Source organism: Rhinatrema bivittatum, chromosome 11 (assembly GCF_901001135.1).
Source record: "Rhinatrema bivittatum chromosome 11, aRhiBiv1.1, whole genome shotgun sequence".
NCBI classification, from domain to species: Eukaryota; Metazoa; Chordata; class Amphibia; order Gymnophiona; family Rhinatrematidae; genus Rhinatrema; species Rhinatrema bivittatum.
In genome coordinates this window covers 76,292,835-76,309,599 of record NC_042625.1, presented here as the reverse complement: position 1 = coordinate 76,309,599, position 16,765 = coordinate 76,292,835, and the positions used below count along the sequence as shown (strand labels likewise).

General features: G+C 49.4%; 1 protein-coding gene across 1 annotated transcript in view; it reads left to right on the top strand.

The window, feature by feature from the left end:
• Positions 1-9,364, top strand: part of EHD2 (EH domain containing 2) — a 35,180-nt gene extending 25,816 nt beyond the window's left edge. The window contains exons 4-5 of the mRNA XM_029619995.1: positions 5,233-5,397; positions 5,662-9,364. Coding sequence (XP_029475855.1) covers positions 5,233-5,397; positions 5,662-6,198 — 702 coding nt within the window. The 3' untranslated portion in view covers positions 6,199-9,364. The remainder of the gene's footprint in view (positions 1-5,232; positions 5,398-5,661) is intronic.
• Positions 9,365-16,765: the final 7,401 nt, after the last annotated feature.

Here is a 16,765-nt window from a genome sequence, read left to right as displayed (position 1 = left end):
GAAATTAACGCCAGCCTTTGGCCAGGCGTTAATTCTTTAAAGTAAAATGTGCGCACGGGAATAACTAATAGGGCCATCAACATGCATTTGCATGTTGCAGGCACTTTTAGTTTCGGGGGGGTTGGCCGCGTGTTTTTGACGTGCTATTACCCCTTACTGAATAAGGGGTAAAGCTAGCGCATCGAAAATGCGCATCCAACCGCGGGTTAACAGTGCGCTCCACCGGAGCGCACTGTGCTGTATCGGCCCATTAGGCAGGTCAAATCCTATTCTCCCTGGGCAGCATGCCCGCTTCGAAACCCGTCCCCACTCCCCAGCGGCTAAACAAATGCCCGCTCATTGGCAACATGAGCCCTTTTAGCTGCGTCTGGGGGGGGGGGGGGGGGATGGAGGGGTTACCCACACAGAAAGAGAAGGTGCAAAAAGCCGTGGCCGCCTCCATTTTTAAAGGCAAAGCACATGCACCCTTTCCCTCTGACGAGCCCGCACAAGGTACATGGGTATGAAGTACCCCCCCCCCCCCCCCCCCCATGGGACCAGACACGGAGGCGGGAGGGTGCAGGCACAGGTTGTAAAATCTGCAGCCCGCAGTAAACAGCAAATGCCCAGCCGCCAAAGCTGGATCGCAGACTAGACGTAGAGACAAGGCGCCCAGCTGCAGCGATGGTGGTGATAGGAGGGCAGGGAAAGGGGTTAAGAAGGGGGGGTGTCCACCCAAACAGAGCATCGCGTAAGGCCAGAGAAGTCCTGGGACATCGGTCCTGTCACTGCTTGCCGCCTGTGAGCTTGGCAGGCCTCACTTTACCTCCCCGGCTCTGTCGCTGCCTCTTCAGCTGATGGCAGACAAAGCTGGAGCTGGAGCTTGCTGAAGAATGTTAAAAAAAAAAAAGGGGGCCCGGATTTGCGATGATGAAGAGCACAGCAACCCCCTGCTTGGGTGATGGCATCGGTGATAGCGCTGCTGGGCTTTCAGAGGCTTCAAACATGTCTTACACTCAGGCAATGTACAGGATTTAGTAGGAAGAATGGGGGGGGGGTGTTTTGAGGGGTGGGGCAGGGAGGATGACTCGGGAATGCGTGTATGTGGGAAGGGGGTCCGTCCGTCTGTGTGCGTCGGGAGCTAATGTTATACATTTGCTTAGCTGAAGAAATTATTTAAACAAAAGCAGAATCACAGCAGAGATCTTCAGATTGCGCTTCCTCAGATGAAATATGTGAATAGATCCTGATTTATTGCCCTCTGGCCTATAAGGCATGTTACACGCCTCAGGCACCGATCCCAAAAGCAGAGATTTATCTGCAGCCCTCCTGAAGGTTTTCCAAGCACGGATGTTTCCGTGTTCCGTGAGGTTCCTGTCTCCAGAGGATAATTTAGGGCTGGGTGGAAAGGTGCAGTCAGAGTTGCTGGCCAGGAAAGCCATCGGAGATTCGGCCGACCTGCAGGTCCAGCGTAAAGCAGGAAAACAGGATGCAGGGCTGTGCTGCCATTGACCCGAGCAGGACAGGGTCCTGGGGAAACCCTGAGCCAGCCCCGGTCTCCAAGGGAGGGGGAGAACGATACTGGGGTGAGGGGGTGAAGGGTGGGGGGGGGGGGGGGGGCACCATTAAAACCTGGGCCTAGGAAAGGGGAAACACCACTGAACAGGATTTCACAGGGGAAAGAAGGTACATTCTGTATCCCACCTCTCTGGGTGTGACCTTGGGGTGAGTCACTGTCGCCCTGCCCCCTCGGGTCTAATCCCCGGATCTGTCACTGGCTCTCTCTCCGTGACCTCCAAGTCATTCACTTTGGGGCAATTTTGAAACTGCCTGGAAAGCTTCAAAGCCCCACCAGCCCTTTGTACCCGTGGACCTGCAAGCTCAATTTTCCAAGGAAACACCTCACAGAGTTTTTTTTCCTTTGGAAATTTTGGGCCGGGGGCACCTGTAGGTGTGGGAAAGTACTTTCCTGCCCCACCCCCTTCTGTGATGCGGCTGACGTGCATGCGCTGAGAGAAACGTGTACTGTGGGCTGCCTTGTGGGTTTGGGGGGGGGGGGGGGGGGAGAGAGATGGGCAGTTCTCCGGGGCTAATCATTATTAACACAGGTAGAAGCTGCTGAAAATTATTCTCCCTATGTCCCTGCACCTCACTTCCAATCCCCGGCTCTTCCCTCGACTCTCTGTCGGCCCGATGTGCGTAGAAAACGGGCGCTCACTATTGAGCGCCCGCTCTCCTAACGCGCGCCCAGCCGCCTCTCCTGGGCGCGCAATGCAATAGTTAAATGAGGGGGGGTCGCGCTAAAAAGGAGGGGCTGGGAGGAAACCGTGCGTCCCTAGCGCCTCCTCAGCATCGGACGCCCGGGAGAGGTCGGCTGTCAGTGCGATTACGAGCGTCTGTTTTCTCCCGCTACCGGCACCATATAAACGCACAAGATACACAGCCTGGACCGGTTTATCTTTCGCGTCTGTATTAGAGCCCCGGAAATATTTCCCCCCCCCCCCCAAGACTTTTTTTTTTTTAACCTGAATCTGTTCCTACTTAGTATCGCGACGATACTAAGAGGAGGAATCACAGAAAGCAGGATTTTTTGTTTTTATCAATGAGCCTTTGGGCTGGCGTAAAAATGTGCCACGTTGCAACGGGTGCGTTGACTGCATGGGAAATGTTTGGAGTCACAGGTATTAGCTAATAGCCTCATCTACGTGGAATTTATATGTGGCGAGCGCTATTAGCTACCCAGTGGTTTGGACATGTTTTTGGATGCACTAATCCCTGTATTGCATTGGGGGTTATGGATGCCCCATCCAAAACATGCATCCAGTCGCATGTTGAGCCGTGCACTATCTGCAGCACATGGTATTGCATCGGCCTGTGTGTGAGCCACTTTACGCTCCCCATGCCTCGCTTCACCCAGCTGTAATTTGGCGGCTAATATTGTTTTTTTCTCCCTTATGCCATTCCTACAATCTGCAAAATAATATGACAATTTTATATATATCACACCAGCTAAAATATCAGTATATTATAGCGACATAGCAGTAGTTGTTTAGAAAACTTACATCTTTATTTTTTTTTTTTTTACAAAACACCAACTTATATAGACTTATGTATAAAATCTCATTTCTTTTACAAGATACACATAAGAAAAGCACAGGAACAATATATACCCCACATTATACATAAAAAAACAAACGCTCATACAACCATCCATACAATTTAAAAAAAACACAACTTTCTTTTCTTTTCCTTCCTCTCTTCTACAAAACTCCCGACATGTTTCGCTATCAAAGCTTCTTCGGGGGAGCTCGCATCTGATCACATAATTAATGTTCCTGCTCATTCGAAGGGAAAGCGTTTTGTTGGGTTAAAATTTAATTATTGCAGATTTGGAGCTTTTCTTCTGTGGATACATTTGAATCCACAGGATCGGGATCTGAGGTTTGCTATTATATATATTTTTGTTCATTGTAAAAATTTGTTTTTGTAGATTGGGTTAGTTAAAAACATTTTTGTATATAGATAAATACGAGGAGATACACGTGCATGATCTGTAATTAGAAGAACTACATGTTTGAAGATGAAGCGGCGTGAGAACGCTTTCCCTTCCAATGAGCAGGAAGATTAATTATGTGATCAGATGCGAGCTCCCCCGAAGAAGCTTTGATAGCGAAACATGTCGGGAGTTTTGTAGAAGAGAGGAAGGAAAAGAAAAGAAAGTTGTGTTTTTTTAAATTGTATGGATGGTTGTATGAGTGTTTGTTTTTTATGTATAATGTGGGGTATATATTGTTCCTGTGCTTTTCTTATGTGTGTCTTGTAAAAGAAATGAGATTTTATACATAAGTCTATATAAGTTGGTGTTTTGTAAAAAATAAAGATGTAAGTTTTCTAAACAACTATTGATATGTCACTGTAATGTACTGATATTCCTACAGTCTGGGCACCCGAAATGTGCTGCCAGGCCACGCACCCAAAGTGGCTGCATGTGTGTGTGTACACTTCTACAATGTAAGCCGTGCTGAGATGGGACAGGGAGATCCTGTCTGAATGACGGGCTGCACTGTGAAGCCCAAAATGTGTTCTCAACTTCACTTACAAATATTGGGCTACCCAAATCTCTCCAATAACTCCGCCGCTGGCTTGTGCAGACCACGGCTGAGTGGCCAGGGGCGGCTGATCCAACTAGCAAACCTTCCTCATTTCAGGGAAGGGGCCTGGCAGAGTCCCAGAAAGGGAAGATGTGCACAGGCCCTCTGCTTCATCTCCACGTTTGACAGAGGAGAGACAGGGAGCTGGACGTAGTATCATCCCCATGCTGCTCCTGCAGTGCACACACCATCCTTTGCAGTCACTCTTTCCCTTAAAATCAACTCCCATTGACCGCTTTTCAGAAGCTTACTAACATTTTGTTGAATCTGATTTTCTGTTTTGCCTGGATCCTGACCACCTTGGTCCTGGCAGGGCTCCAATAAGAACTGCCATTTGGACCTTGCCAATAGCTCATGGGGGGAGGAACCGAGCTTCCTTCCACGCCCTGTAGGTCTTCTTCATGGCATCCTTGCCTTGCTTTGTCTATTCACAATGGGGCAGGCCCGGCGGCGTGCGTATTCCCCGGGGCTCAAAAAAAGGGGAGGGGGCATGGCCGGAGCCTCCAGGCACAGCGGCCATTTGCTGCTGTGCCCGGGATTGCGACAGCCGGCGTGTGCAACCTATGCCTGCCCAGAGGCAGGCGCAATTTATAAAATAAAGGTGGGGGGGGGGATTTAGGCAGGGCTGGGGGGTGGGTTCATTATGGGAAGGGAGGGGAAGGTGGGGGGGGCCAAAGGAAAGTTCCCTCCACGGAGCTTCCTCGGAGGGAACGGGGAAAGCCATCGGGGCTCTCCTAGGGCTCGGCGCGCGCAAGGTGCACAAGTGTGCGCCCCCTTGGGCGCGCCGACCCCGGATTTTATAACATGCGCGCATAGCTATTAAAATCCGGCCCAATATGTACAGGGCTGTGTACTTTTGTCAGCTTTCCGAAAACACAAATTTGCCAGTGTTTTCACTTTTCATTCCTCTTTCTTACTGGATGACATTTTCCCTTTCTACAGGAACCATCCACAAGAGGGGGGAGAGAGATACAAAGGGAAACAGAGGAGGGAAGGCCAAGAGAGGGAGAAAGAGGCAGAGAGAACAAAAGACTTACAAAGGGAGACAAAGCAAAGGAAAGCCTCAGAGGCTCCACAAACTTATATCATGTCTCTCACACAGGTCCATGCGCACATCATCAGTCACCTGAAGAGGGAGATGCCCTCTGTGTTTGGGAAGGACAATAAGAAGAAGCAACTCATCTCCAAGCTGCCAGTCATCTTTGCCAAAATCCAGCTGGAGCACCATATCTCGCCTGGAGACTTTCCTGACTGCTTCAAAATGCAGGTGAGTGAGGAGTTTGGAGCTCCAGGGGCAAGGGGAGGGGTGAAGTCCGGCCACACCCCTTTCAGCCGTGAGCTGTTCACCTAAGGGCCTCCATTTGGTTCCTGATTGTCAGGCTTACTAGGGGCGGGATGGCACTTCTTGTGTGAAAGTAATTGAAGTGTTTCTCAAAAGTGATGGCTACTGGGCAATTCTAGATTGCTCCTGAAAGTTGCCATCCAATAGTCTCTGTTGTGGTTCTTTACTTCTCTTTGAACCTTCCAACAGGAGCAGCTCATGGTTCATGACTTCAACAAGTTCCACTCCCTGAAGCCCAGGATGATAGAGGTCCTGGACGAGATGCTGACAACCGACATTGCCAAGCTGATGCCCCTTCTGCGCCAAGAGGACATGGATACTTCTGACCACATGGTCCAAGGAGGGGCTTTTGACGGCACTCACAACGGCCCCTTTGTGGAGGGCATCACTGAAGGGGTGTTTGAAGGCATGGAAGATGAGGATTGGGTGGTAACTAAGGATAAGCCAAAGTATGATGAGATTTTCTACAACCTCTCCCCCATGGATGGCAAACTCAGTGGTACCAAGGCTAAGATTTGGATGGTCACCACCAAGCTTCCCAACTCGGTGCTAGGGAAAATCTGGAAGCTCTCAGATGTGGACAGGGATGGCATGCTGGATGACGAAGAGTTTGCCCTGGCCAGTCACTTAATTGAAGTCAAGTTGGAGGGTCATGGCCTTCCCAACGAGCTGCCTAGGCACCTCGTCCCACCATCCAAGAGACGACAGAAGGGCTCAGCGGAGTGAGAACTCAGTAGTGATGTATTGTTTTAATAACCATTTCCACTGGCTCTTCTTGCTGAGCAAAAGAAAAATCATAAAGCAACCCCCCAAAGTCTGTAAAAAGACCTAAAATATTCCTTACTTTAAAGCAATGTTTAGGCCATCCAAATGTACACGTCATTGCATGCCAAGTTGGCTTTGCATACTTACAGCTTTCATAACAACTAAAAGATATGCCCTGTATTTCTGTTAATCGTTCTGCTGAGAGATGAGAACAGTACCAAGCGCATATAAGTTGCAGCCAATAAGAATGCACCCTTTCATTTGGCTGTGATCTAATCAAGCTTGGTTTTATTAGATCTGAGCCAATGACAACCATGTTGTCTTCCATAGATTCTGATGAAGGCCAGAAGGTGCAAAGAATGAAACTGTTAACCTAAATACCTCAAAATATAGGAGGTCACACTAGAAATTACTTCAAACATCTGCCATTACCCTCACAGGGAGGAGGGTCCCTCCTCCCCTGGTCATTTTAACACAGCCACCCTTACCCACGTCACTATATCAGCATACTCCTCATACATATCTCATAACAAATATAGGGGGTTGAGATTTCTCTGATTAGCCACTCGGCAGGTTAAGAGAGATGTGAATTTAAATATAATCAGGAAAATATTAAGCAAGGTGCTGTAGAGCTCTTCCTTTCTCACTCTGTCATGGCAGTGGTAGCTTTCCGCCATGTGCCCTGGTTTATCAGTGCACTAGGAATGCTAGTGAAGATGGTGCAGGGAAATCCCCAAGTAATCCCACTTAGCAGGGAAATGGCCATCCGTGTCCAGGGACCCGCATAGGGACCAGAGGTTTTAAAGCATGTCACCAGGAGGGGACCTAGAAGTGGGGATTGACTGCAACCTCAAGCCCTTTGCTCATCCTGGTCAGGTGAATATTGAACGTCCCTGCATCAAACATAGTTAAAATGATGCCCGAGTCTGCCCCCACACGGAACATGAAGGCTGATATCACTGAAAGGCAGGGTTTTGCCACTGCTGTTGGCCTTCACATTTAGATTTTGGTTTTATGCTGTGGCCCTCAATGCATTATCCATTTGGGTGTCTTGGGTAGAGGGCAAGGATGACAACCCCATTCATCCTGCTTCAATCCCTTTCTCAAGGCAGACTCCCAGCATGGGCCAAAGGCCTCCTCCAGGGCAACACTCATCAATAATGGAGATGCTGGAGGCCGTCTTCTGCATCCAAGATATATCCTCTGTTAGCCCAAGGTGTCAGATCCCCAAAGGTCAACGCTGAATCCATCTTGCGTGGTGCTGTGTAAACTTGGAGCAACAGAGATAAAACGCCTCCTGCCCACCGCACTCTTGTAGTTGTATTCCTGCTGCTTCCTTCCTATAGCACAGGACTATAAGTATCAGAATGCACTGCTCTGCAACCGTACATGCTGGACAGAGATGTATCATTCCGTAGAGCACTTTGTACATATATATATATATATATATCTTGATTTGAGTTGATTTTCTCCCCCTATATTTTAACACTTTGCTGCACGCTTTACCACAGCAAGCACTCTGCATCCATAGCCTTGGCACACTCAGCTGCTAACGTGCATATTCTAGCTGGTGTAGTCCATTTTAGTTTTCTGCCTTACCATGAAAAATGCTGTTTGTTTGTTTTCTATTTCTTGGTTTATGACAGTATCACTAATTACCTATGGGGGCGGGGGAATCTTGCTATAGGTGGCCCCACATGCCTCTTCGAGGCACACGAAATGACTCTGTTACACTACGGATATGGTCAGAATGGGGTAGAATAACACGGAGTGGATGACCGAATGTTAAAACTAAAAGGAGACCTAATCTAGGCCAATGTTTTGAGGCAGTTAAGTGGCAGGTTTTGAATTTATAAAGGGGAGAATTCTCACACTCCAGAACAGAGAGCTCTGGTCTCCAGCAATGAGTGAAAGTCTCTTCTTTTTTTTTTTTTTTTTGCCTTTCTAGCTGGACGCTAACAAGAAAAGATTTTCTGACAGGGATGGAAAGTCAGGGCAGAAGGTACCCCGGAACCTCAGGTTTCTATCACTTTGGCCTCAGAAATCTTCAGGTTCTCAGGCTGAATCACAGTTGCAGCTTTTGGCCGCCCAGATACAAAAGGCAGTTTGTGTGCAGGTGATGTCTTGTCTGTCTCGGTGGCTGCACAGAGTGCATACTTTCCCTGCCCCCCATGCACAGCAGAGTGGCTGACTCAGGACAGTAACCTCAGTGCACGCAGGGGCACATCCTGAATCAGCCGCTCAATATGTGCATCTCTGCGGGCAGCCTGGCTTCCGGCGGTTAGCTATGCGCCAGCCGGGGTGGGTCAGTGAAGCAGTGAGAGACACGTGCTCCGCAACACCAGAGGCACAGACATGGCAGGAGTCAGGCCAAGGTGTACGCTTGCGCAGGCTCTGTCAACCTTGCAGCTTCTATTCAGTATTACACAACTGAGAACCCTGTACATAAATTACCATAAAAGCTGAGATCTGGCCTCTCATCTCCTTTGGGAGGACCTGGGAGAGTCCAGCTTCAATTATTTTTCTTGGCTGGATGAAAGGCTCCCTGGCTGGAGTAACATTCTGCCCCAGTGGGACACATCAAGACAGCTTTACACAGAAAGACAGTAAGTCTCAGCCAGTCTTGTGCAAGACGCAGCATCGAGGAGCTGGATACAGTGCTGGAGCTCAAATATGGAGCCAAAGACCATGCAGCCCTGTTACTGTAAGGTGCTGCAGACCCGGGAACTTTTCTGCTTCATCCCCAATCTGATGCATTCTGGCCCTGGTAGGTCCTGCTTTGGAAGAACTAGATGACTGGATAAGAAATAGAAAACAAAGACTGGATTATTTATGGAATGGAGTTAGGTTAGAGCTAAAGCAGGATGCCAGGTGCCAGAACCCTAGGAATGAAGATTTCCTTGTTAGGTAAGATCACTCACCTTACACTTCATCCCCTAATTCTGACCTGGCCAATTTTTTTCTGTTATGTCGCTTGTTTTAAGGCTAAAAATATCATGGCCGTGTTAGCTGGAAACAGCAGGTTCCCCATAGCGTTTATTTAGCCTGAGCAGAAAGCAGAGTGCTCTGTATCTTCCTGTGTTTATAGCACTGTCCTACAATAAAGACAATATGCATTTAAGAACCACCGATGCATGTTTGTTTGTACCCTCTAAATTGTATTTCCTTGTTGCAGACCAATTCCAGGAAAATCCTTCTGGGCTATTGTACCAGACCATAGGGCCAACGAGAGGGGAAACATCACATCTGTGCTCCGATGGTAAAGGGTAAACATCACAAAGCTTTAAAAACTTGCCAGAACTGACAAACTCCATCCCTATTATAAAAAAGAGGGCAAAGATGAAACGGTACATGGTTGACTTGGGTGCTAAAACTCCTTAATGCAGCAGTGCAGAGCCGAGTTCTGCTCGGGCACTCGCTGGAAAAAATGTGCTCCTAGTTCAAAAAGTTCTGGAAAACACTCCCTTCAGCTTTCGACCTCTCTCTCTCTCCTCTTTGTGTGTATAAATTTGTAGGATAAAGTGAGTCATTCCTTTCTATGACTCAAGCCTGAACTCCAGCCAGCGGCTTAAGAACAGATTTTTTTCCGAAGGGGGGGTGGGGAGAGCAGAAACATTCCAGAAGAAAAGCCACAGAAACATCAAATTATGAAGGACTCCTGCCAGCTGCAACTGTCAGCGTGGCAGGGAGAGGGGACAAACTGCCTCCGGCTCGGTACAGCCCTCCACACTTACCCCCCTACCTATCTAAATCCCATCTGCAGTGATCGGCAAGGGCACTGCAATAAAAGGGAAGGAGGGTGGAGGGCCCTCGGGGAAGTGGCTGGTACGAGCTGCTGAAGTCAGAAGCTAAACATCCGGAGGGGCCGTTTCTCTCATGGCTTGGGCCCCCTGGCATGGAAGACTTTGGCCGGAGAGTTAAACAATGCCCTTCCAATCAGGGGCAGGAAGCAAGCTGAAGCTTTTATAACTCGCATGGCCTCCAGTTTCACACTTGAAATTCTCATTTCCTCTCTCCCGTCCACCACTAGGCCTCATTTATCATGTTATTCCTGTCGACCTAAGAATAAGGGGAGCAGCGCGAACGGTCCAGGGCTGACTTGTTTAAAATGGAGATGGGAGTTACTGAAAAGGAGGGCTTGGATAGATTAGTCATGTTTAAAAAGACATTGCAGTCACATTTCATCTCACCGCCCTGCATGGTTTCAAACTTTTTGGTTTAGAATAGACTCCCCCCTCCCCCGCATGATCCATTTAGTGCTCGCTTGTACAATCTCAGCCTGCCTGATCCGTCTCGTGCTGTCACAGTGCAATGTGTGTGACAGAGCCTAGCAACATTAAGTACCTGGCTAAAATCAGGCTTTAGCTCAGGAAATCTATGGCCCCTTTAACTGGTTAAAAATCACAAGCAACATACATTTAGTTGGGGTAAAAAGGTTGGAAGCGTTCCTGGGGAAGGCTTTCAAATTTAGCGGCTAGTGCAATATTCAGCTGGGTGACCTCGGCCATAAAAAAAGCAGTCCTACAAGCATTCGATCTGATGTCACTGGATATTCATCCACACGCCTAGCCGGGTAGGTGCAGTTGAACATCCATGTAAAGTATCTGGGTGCATGTACTCCGTTATCTTACTCAGCAGGTTTTGTATTTTTAAATATCAATCCTATAGTAAATAATGGCAGATAAAGACCAACTGGATTATTTTGTTTGCCCAGGTTGAGACTCTTTCCGATTGGGGTAGATGAGCACACAAATTTTCATCTGCCCATATTTTATTTGCAATATAATGCTCCTCATCCCTTCTTTTATCCAGCGAGTACATTTTAGGCATCTTAAGCCTCTCTGTGTAGTATGTGTTGCAGATCTTGTATCATTTTAGTAACCCTTCTCTGAACCATGTCCATACTCTCAATGTAACTATGAAGATAAAGGCCTCCGATTATGGTGAAGGTGGGTCTTAGAAGTGGCCTATGAAAGAGACAATCATTTTACTTATGAAACTAAGCAAGGTGTTAGCTTTCCTAGTTGTTTTATTACATTGACAAGCTAACTTGAGATAATTTGGAGATAAATGCTTTCCTAATCACAGCCTTCTCCTTCTGCCCAGTCCCTCGTCATAGTACAGTGTGTGGATCAGAAACTCTCTCAGCTCGGTGTCTCTAAATGGTTTTGTTTTATGCATACAACAGGAAATGAAGCTCACTCTGAAGCCAGGATATGTTAAGAACAATCTCTCTCCTCTACAATCAGAGCCTTCTCATCCTGCCTGATCCTTAGTGGCACCACAGTACTCTGTGTCACCAACATTATCCACTGAATAGTCATAGTTGTATCCTCCTGCCTGATCCCTCTAGAGACATCACAGCAATGTTCACCTGTGACAGAATCTCTCAGGAGTCTGCACCAAAAGCCGTAGGAGTCTTAAGGACATATACCCTATAATATACAATATATATATATATATATATATATATACTCATACACACATATAGTGCTGTCACAATACCCTAGAAGAGAGGACAAAAGGAGAGGATATAATAGGGCCATTCAAATACTTGAACAAGTACCAAACATTTTTCAATGGAACGGAAGCTGTGGAACTAGGGCTCCATGGCGGTGCAATCAGGAAATGTTTTTTTTCACAGACAAGGTAGTGGATGCCTAGAATGCCCCTTCAGATAACAGGGTGGAGACAAAAACAATGCATTAAAAAAACCCCAATTTAAACAAGTAGGACACACATAGAGAGGCAAAAGGATGGTAATGAAGCACTGGCAATCTGCACAGAACAATATTTACCCAAAACAGCAGTGGAATTGATACTTCCATGAAAGCACCAAGTAAACTGCATGGAGCAGCTTTTACACCCTAAACAGTACCCAGCTTCCAAGAAGGCTCAAGTGATCTGCATGGAGGGACAATGGTTGAAACCCAAACTTCAATGAGCATGGGGAGGCTGGACTTTCACAACTGTTTCACTAATCTCGGTGGCTGTGGTAATAAGACTGAGAAGGGGACGTTGGCTTAAGTATCAGTCTTGTAAGAAGCAAAGTTGATTGTCAAGGCCTGAAACAACCCACCAGCAGATGAGGTGAAGGCCACAACTGTAACAGATTTTGGGTATGCTTGGGCCAGATATAGAGAGCAGCGTATGCTTGGGCCAGATATAGAGGGCAGCTGTAGGGAAAGTGTTGAGAGGACAGGTAAAAAGATATGGGGGAAGGAGGAGATGGTGTCAGGTTGGATATGGAAATGTTTATGCCCATCTATCCAGAGTGGACAAATCTCAACTGCATAAGCCATTTTGGTCTTAATCTGCTCTCACTTATTATGCTGGTTTGTGCATACCATAACAGGAAAGAACTTCACTCTGGGGTAGGTGGAGCTGTCTCCCACTGATCTCTCTAGTGCTATCACAAAGCAGTAACTCTCTGCTGGCAAGTCACAGCCTCTCCCCCCTGGCTGATTCAATACACTCAAACTTTCCTAAGTCCCAACCATGCCGCGATCACAGGCCGATACAGAAAGAAACGCGGGAGAGCAGGCGAGCGCCCGCTCTCCCGGCACGCGCACAGGCCAGTGCCCTATGCGCTTGATACAGTAAATACAATTATGCTAATTAGGGCCCGAAGCATAGGGAGGCGCTAGGGACACTAGTGCGTCCCTAGCGCCTCCTTTTTGACAGGAGCGGTGGCTCTCAGCAGGTTTGACAGCCAACGCTCAATTTTGCTGGTGTTGGTTCTTGGACCCACTGACAGCCACGGATTCGGAAACCGGACGCCGGCAAAATTGAGCGTCCGGTTTTCAACTCGTGAGCTGCAGGCTGATTTTACATTTTTTTATTTTTAACTATTTTTTACTTTTGGGACCTCCGACTTAATATCGCCATGATATTAAGTTGGAGGGTGTACAGAAAAGCAGTTTTTACTGCTTTTCTGTACACTTTCCCAGTGCAGAGAGAAATTAACATCTACATTTGGGTAGGTGCTAATTTCTGAAAGTAAAATGTGCGGCTTGGCTGCACATTTTACTTTCTGAATCGCGCGGGAATAACTAATAGGGCCATCAACATGCATTTGCATGTTGTGGGCGCTATTAGTTTCAGGTGAGGGGGGTTGGACGCGCGTTTTCGACGTGGTAAAGGAAAATTAGTTTCTTACCTGATAATTTTCGTTCCTGTAGTACCAAGGATCAGTCCAGACACCTGGGTTGTGACTCCGCACCAGTAGATGGAGACAGACTAAAACTTGTGGGTGGAGCCATATATGCCCCTGTGCCAGTCACAGCCCCTCAGTCTTACAAAATGTCAAAGTAGAAAAACAGGAAACCAATAAACTAGCTAAATAACCTAACCACAACAGGGAGCAGCTCAAGACTCCCACTGGAAACAGAACTCCCCTAACAGAGGGGGTAAAACCAGAAACAGATTAGGTAATGAGACTACGAGCGGACTCTCCGTTACTGCAGAACAGCACTGCGGGCGGGATCCTGGACTGATCCTTGGTACTACAGGAACGAAAATTATCAGGTAAGAAACTAATTTTCCTTTCCCTGTACGTACCAGGATCAGTCCAGACACCTGGGATGTACCAGAGCTAAGTTACCGAGGGTGGGAAGCAGAGAGTCCCGCTCGGAGTACTCCCGCTCCAAAACCCCCGGAATCAGCAGCCTGACCATCCAACCGATAGTGTTTAATGAAGGTATGTAACGACATCCAGGTAGCCGCCCTGCCAATCTCTCGAGGCGACACCTGAGAAGATTCCGCCCAAGACGCAGCGCGAGACCGCGTCGAATGAGCTCTGAGACCCACGGGGACCGGCTTTCCCCGCACCACGTACGCTGAACCAATGGCCTCTTTAAGCCAACGGGCGATCGTAGTGCGGGACGCAGCGGCACCTTTCTTTGGACCCGAAAACAGGACGAAAAGATGAACCGTCACCCGAAAGGAATTAGTGACCTCCAAATAGCGAAGGAGAGACCTCCGGACATCTAGCTTCCGTAAGTCTCTCAATTTTGGGTCCGAAGACACCCCTATCCCGAAAGCGGGGAGCTCAATGGACTGATCAAATGAAATGCCGACACGACCTTAGGCAAAAAGGAAGGAACCGTCCGCAAAGAGACTCCTGAGTCGGAAATACGCAAAAACGGTTCCCTACAGGATAACGCCTGCAACTCAGAAACACGTCTTGCCGAAGCAATCGCCACCAGGAATACCGTTTTCAACGTGAGATCTTTGACCGTTGACCGCTTTAAGGGCTCAAACGGTGCCGAACATAAGGAAGACAGAACCCAATTGAGGTTCCAGGACGGACAGGGATGACGCAATGGTGGACGGAGGTGCTTTGCTCCCCGAAGAAACCGGGAAATATCTGGGTGCAGGGCCAGGGGAAACCCCTGAACCTTACCTCGCAAGCAACCAAGCGCTGCCACCTGTACTCGCAGGGAACTGCACGCCAACCCTTTGGCGAGACCAGCCTGGAGAAAGCTAGTATATCGGCGATGGAGGCCGAAGTGGGAACCACCCTGCGCTGCAGACACCAATCTTCAAAAATCACCCAGACTCGGACATACGCTAGGGACGTAGACTGCTTCCTGGAACGCAATAGCGTGGCCACCACCGAATCCAAGTAACCTTTGCTTTTCAAGCGATGCCTTTCAAAAGCCATGCCGCGAGACAGAAGTGATCCGCATCCTCCAAACAGACGGGGCCCTGACGAAGAAGCCCCGGGAACCCCTGGAGACGAAGGGGGGCGACCACCGACAACTGAATGAGATCGGCAAACCACGGACGATGTGGCCACTCCGGCGCCACAAGGATCACTTTGGACGGGTGCAGCTCTATACGTCGCAGGATCTTTCCTATCATTGGCCACGGAGGAACCACGTACAACAGGACGTCTGTCGGCCAGGGAAGAGCCAGTGCGTCGACTCCCTCGGCCCCTCTCTCTCGGCGTCGGCTGTAAAACCGTGGAGCCTTTGTGTTTTGCCACGTGGCCATGAGATCCATGTGGGGCACCCCCCACGTCCTGCAGATGAGAAGGAAGGCGTCCTCCGCCAGCTCCCATTCCCCTGGATCCAGGTGATGACGACTGAGATAATCCGCCTGCACATTGTCGACTCCGGCAATGTGGGACGCTGCGATATTGCTGAGATGTTGCTCCGCCCAGCTGATCAGGAGCTGCGCCTCCACCGCTACAAGCGGACTCCATGTCCCGCCTTGACGGCTGATGTAGGCCACGGTGGTCGCATTGTCCGACAAGATCCGCACCGCCCTTCCCCGTATCAACGGCAGGAAGGACTGCAGTGCCAGGCGAGCCGCTCTGGTCTCCAGCCGATTGATGGACCACTGCGCTTGAGTCTCGGACCACCGGCCCTGCACCGACTTGCCTAGGCAAACCGCGCCCCAACCGGAAAGGCTGGCGTCCGTGGTCACTACTGTCCAGTCGGGAACCAACAGGGACACACCACCCGTCAGGTGTTCCGACACTCGCCACCAGTGCAGGCTGTCCCTCGCCTGATCCGTTAGCGGTAGCGGAAGGTGGAATTCCTCTGACACCGGCTTCCAACGGGATAGCAAGGATGATTGTAATGGACGCAGATGAGCGAACGCCCAGGGGACCAACGCGAGCGTTGACGCCATAGATCCCAGAACCATCAGGTAGTCGCAAACCAGCAGTAGCCGAAGAGACAATAACCGCTTGACTTGAGACTGCAGCTTCCATACGCGCTCCGCGGACAGGGACACCCGGCCCCGTTTCGTGTCGAAGACGGCCCCCAGATATTCCAAGGACTGGGTGGGAACAAGATGACTCTTGAGGAAGTTGATGACCCAGCCCAGGGACTGCAGCAGCTGGAGGACCCTGTCCACTGCCAAGCGACACTGGCTCTCGGACTTGGCCCGGATCAACCAGTCGTCCAGGTAAGGGTGTACCAAGAACCCCTCCAGAACCTGAGGAACCGCTGAAAGGATGGGTGGATACCCACATGGAGGTACGCTTCCGTGAGATCTAGCGCGGCCAGGTATTCGCCAGGCCGCACCGAGGCAATTACGGTCCGAATCATCTCCATCTTGAAGTGAGGGACGCGAAGGCACCTGTTTACCGCTTTCAGGTCCAAGATTGGTCTGGACGTGCCGTCTTTCTTTGGAACGATGAAGTAAATTGAGTAACGTCCCGTGCCTTGTTGACCTGCCGGCACGGGAGAAATGGCCCCCAGGCCTTCCAAACGTTCGAGGGTCCCTAGCACGGCCGCTCTCTTTTCCGGACGCTTGCAGGGCGACACCAGGAACTTGTCTGACGGGATGCGAGCAAAATCTAAAGCGTAACCGTGTCTTATCACGTCGAGGACCCAGTGATCCGAAGTTACCTTGACCCATTCCTCGAGAAATAACGTTAACCTCGCCCCGACGTTGGGAACCACGGCTTGGGGCCGAGGTGAGGGATGGGTCAGCCGCATCTCATTGTGGGACCTTGGACCCGGCGCCCGATGGGGGTCCCCCCTGTCGCCCGGATCTTTTCCCACGAAAGGAC